The sequence below is a fragment of the Colobus angolensis genome, unplaced genomic scaffold (assembly GCF_000951035.1).
Source record: "Colobus angolensis palliatus isolate OR3802 unplaced genomic scaffold, Cang.pa_1.0 Scaffold88, whole genome shotgun sequence".
Lineage (NCBI taxonomy): Eukaryota > Metazoa > Chordata > Mammalia > Primates > Cercopithecidae > Colobus > Colobus angolensis.
In genome coordinates, this window is record NW_012122709.1 from 6735415 (window position 1) to 6738245 (window position 2831).

Sequence of the window (2831 nt, forward strand, 5' to 3'; positions counted from 1 at the left end):
TGGTGGCGGGCGCCTGTAATCCCAGCTACTGGGGAGGCTGAGGCAGGAGAATTGCTTGAACCCAGGAGGCGGAGGTTGCAGTGAGCCGAGATTGTACCATTGCACTCCAGCCTGGGCAACAAGAGCGAAACTCCATCTCAAAAATAAATAAATAATAAAATTTTAAAAAATAAAATATGTCTTTGAATTACATAGGACATTTGTCACTGATCTGTATTCCTGAACTATGAAGCATAGATCTGGGGACTAAGGAATAATTTCTCTTGTTATTTATCAACAATTAACAAGTACTGTAAAAACAAAAAATAGAATAGCTATAAGACTGCCAAGCAGGCATGTACCTTAAACTTGACATTTCTATCAGGAAAAAATTATGCATATCCTAGGTAAATATTGAAGTCTGTATTCCTGTTTTGCTAGTGTGAAAATTAATTGACGATTACCCACTCTTTTCAGAAAGGAGAAGATGAGTATGCCAATGTTGATGCCATTGTTGTATCAGTGGGTGTTGATGAAGAAATTGTTTATGCCAAATCAACTGCCTTACAGGTGAGAGATTTAGAGCAATTTTTAGCCCTTAGAGTTGTTGGATTATCTACTTCATTGTTCAGTATGGTAGCCACATTAAAAATTAAATTCCTGGCTGGGTGCGGTGGATCATGCCTGTGATTCCAGCACTTTGGGAGGCCGAGGTAGGTGGATTTCTTGAGCCCAGGAGTTCAAGACCAGCCTGGGCAACATGGCAAAACCTTGTCTTTACAAGAAATACAAAAAAATTAACCAGGTGTGGGGGTGTGCACCTATAGTCCCAGCTACTCAGGAGTCTGAGATCAGGGGATGGCAAGAGCCCAGGAGATAGAGGCTGCAGTAAGCCAAGATTGTACCATTGCACTCCAGCCTGGGCAACTCAGTGAGACCCTGTCTCTTATTTTAAAAAATTTCAATTTCTCAAGTCTCATCAGCTGTTTCTGGTATTCGGTAGTGGCTACCATATTGGACAGAGCAAATAAATGGTATTTTCACCATCACATAAGGTTCAATTGGATTTAGCAGTGGTTTAGGACATAAGGAAAAAGAAGTACTAGTATCAATTAATATGGATTTAGCTGCTATAACACAAAAAGCTAAGTAACAGCGAGTTAAACAAAATATTCCTTTCCTTATGTATAGTCTTCAGGGACCCAGGCTTTTTCCAGTTCTCTGTTCTGCCACCCAAAGAACATAGCCCTCTTGCACATGGTACAGAATGGCTTCTAGAACTCCAGGTGTTTCATCTACATTCCAAGCAAAAAGAGACAGGGAAGAAAATGGGAGGCCACCTTTTCTTTTTAAGAAGACTTTGCTGAAGCTGCACACAGTACTTCCATTTATTGGCCAAAATTTGATCTTAATGACCATACTTACCTGAAAGGAAGGATGGGAAATAAGAGTTTTCATGCTGGACAGTATCCCCAGTAAAAAATGTCAGTTCTTTGAGAAGAAGAAATGAATAATTGGTAGGCAACTGGTAATTGAGGAGGTAGTAACAAACGGTTCTGTATCACTCTGTCCCTTGTTTTAACCATTTCTGTTTTGCTAAATATTGATATAGTTCCTGTAAACACAAATTGTTCAACTGATTTGATGGTTTTAATTATAGATAGTTCAAGCATATAAACGTAGAGAAAATAATACATTGAACCCCATTGTCCTGTTCTGATAAATTGTCAGCTCTTGGCCAGTCTTGCTTAATTTGTGTCCACTGCAGACTCCCCAGCCTAATTACCTTGGAGTTAATCTCAGACATGTTATTTTTGTATATAAGTATTTCTATATATCTGTATGAGTGCATTAATTTTTCTATCTGTAAATGCTGTTGTCACTGTTGTCTTTTTCCATAGACATGGCTCTTTGGTTACGAACTAACTGATACTATCATGGTCTTTTGTGATGACAAAATCATCTTTATGGCCAGCAAGAAAAAAGTGGAGTTCTTGAAACAGATTGCCAACACTAAGGGCAATGAGAATGCTAATGGAGCCCCTGCCATCACACTGCTAATACGAGAAAAGGTCAGGATTAATAATGTGTTATAAATGTGGAAGAATCTTCAAAAGGGATGAACGGAAATGCCTTATAGGAGTTTGAAAGAATACGCAGGGGAAATTATAGGTGGCTGTTGTTGTAATTACAAAGTTCTGTCACGTCTTCATTGTTAGGAAGAAAAGAATTCAGTAATCCTATCAGTACTGCAGCAAAACAGATGGGCTGTGAAATTCTGGTGAACACTGACTTTATGTCTCCATTCTTGAGGACACTTAGTTTGTTTTCATCTGTGTGCCTTAATTAGAGCAAATAACCGTAAATATCCTTAAGGAAACTTAGATACAAATCATTTCCAGTTTTTATCAAACGTAATTTTTTTTTGTCATACTGCCCACCTAACATCGGATGTTTTCTCAGAATATTGTTCACTTATGTGTTTGAGTTTCTTAACTTCCTGAAGAAAAAGTATAGTTGTATCAGGCATGGTGGCACACACCTGTAGTCCCAGCTACTCAGGAGTCTGAGATGGGAGGATTGCTTGAGTGAGCCCAGGTGTTTGAGACCAGCCTGGGCAATGTGAGACCCCTTCTCTTAAAAAAAGGAATAGTCTGGTCAACTTATGGCAGCACTTTCACCTGAGTATATAAAAATATTTAAAGAAATGTTTTGCTCACTTTTGGTGTATTACAGTCTTCCTTAAAGATGGGAAGGCATGGCCGGGCGCGGTGGCTCAAGCCTGTAATCCCAGCACTTTGGGAGGCCGAGACGGGCGGATCACAAGGTCAGGAGATCGAGACCATCCTGGC

The 2831-nt window shown here is 39.6% G+C and overlaps 1 protein-coding gene across 1 annotated transcript in view; it reads left to right on the forward strand.

The window, feature by feature from the left end:
* Positions 1 to 2831, forward strand: part of SUPT16H (suppressor of Ty 16 homolog (S. cerevisiae)) — a 42531-nt gene that overhangs the window by 18121 nt on the left and 21579 nt on the right. Inside the window, exons 2-3 of the mRNA XM_011930931.1 lie at positions 457 to 549; positions 1881 to 2051. Of these exons, the coding sequence (XP_011786321.1) occupies positions 457 to 549; positions 1881 to 2051 (264 nt within the window). The remainder of the gene's footprint in view (positions 1 to 456; positions 550 to 1880; positions 2052 to 2831) is intronic.